Genomic DNA, 746 nt, shown 5'->3' with positions numbered 1-746 from the left:
TTTTTAATTAAATTTTTTTTTTTATTTATACATACAGAACTGGGGTACAGGCCAGAGGTGGGCTGGGGGTGAGAGGATTCACCAAAGAGTGGGGAGCAGAATAGACAGATCTACTGAAATACACTGCTGAGGGGAGCAGCGGGTGGGTCAGGAGAGGTCTGCTGCGCTCTGTGGGTCAGCTCCCTGGCCAGGGATCGAACTTGTGACACAGTGGCTATAATGGTTTCATAGTCCCGTGCACCAAGAGGGTCCCTGTCTGTATTCTTATATGTGTGAAGCAGGTAACATTTTTGGGGTGATTACAGTTTGCTAGGTTCCAATGCTATGAGCTTTAAACATTTATTTTGTTTGCTGAGATTTTCTAATGTCTTGCCATAGGCGTGGCACAGAGTAGGCGCTATGACAATGTGTAATGAAGAGTGTCCATAGCCAGGAACTCCGCCAGGATGGTCAGCGCAGACTTCCGAAGATCCGGCGTAGGGTCCCCAGACTCCGGCGATCTCAGGCCGCCGCCACCGGGCTCGAGCTGTCCTGGGTCCCGCCCAGCGCCGAGGTGGCCTCTAGCAAGTAGGCAGCCCGAGTCACTGGGTGCTTGGGCGTTCTCAACTCCCTACCCCGACTTTTCCTCCTCTCTCTGCGGATGGGCTCCGAGAGGCCCGGCGCTTACTATCCAGCACCCGGCCAAGGCGCGCGGGCTCAGAGTCCACCCAGCCGGCTCCCGCCGCGCACGCCCACCTGTCGGCCGC

General features: G+C 55.8%; 1 protein-coding gene across 1 annotated transcript in view; it reads left to right on the top strand.

Moving 5' to 3' along the window:
• Positions 1–446: 446 nt before the first annotated feature.
• The window catches only part of USP10 (ubiquitin specific peptidase 10), a 65,735-nt gene continuing 65,435 nt past the window's right edge, over positions 447–746 (top strand). The window contains exon 1 of the mRNA XM_004690149.2: positions 447–476. Coding sequence (XP_004690206.1) covers positions 447–476 — 30 coding nt within the window. The remainder of the gene's footprint in view (positions 477–746) is intronic.

Source organism: Condylura cristata, unplaced genomic scaffold (genome assembly GCF_000260355.1).
Source record: "Condylura cristata isolate star-nosed mole 26May11 unplaced genomic scaffold, ConCri1.0 scaffold00028, whole genome shotgun sequence".
Classification (NCBI taxonomy): domain Eukaryota; kingdom Metazoa; phylum Chordata; class Mammalia; order Eulipotyphla; family Talpidae; genus Condylura; species Condylura cristata.
This window is presented reverse-complemented; position numbering and strand designations above follow the sequence as displayed.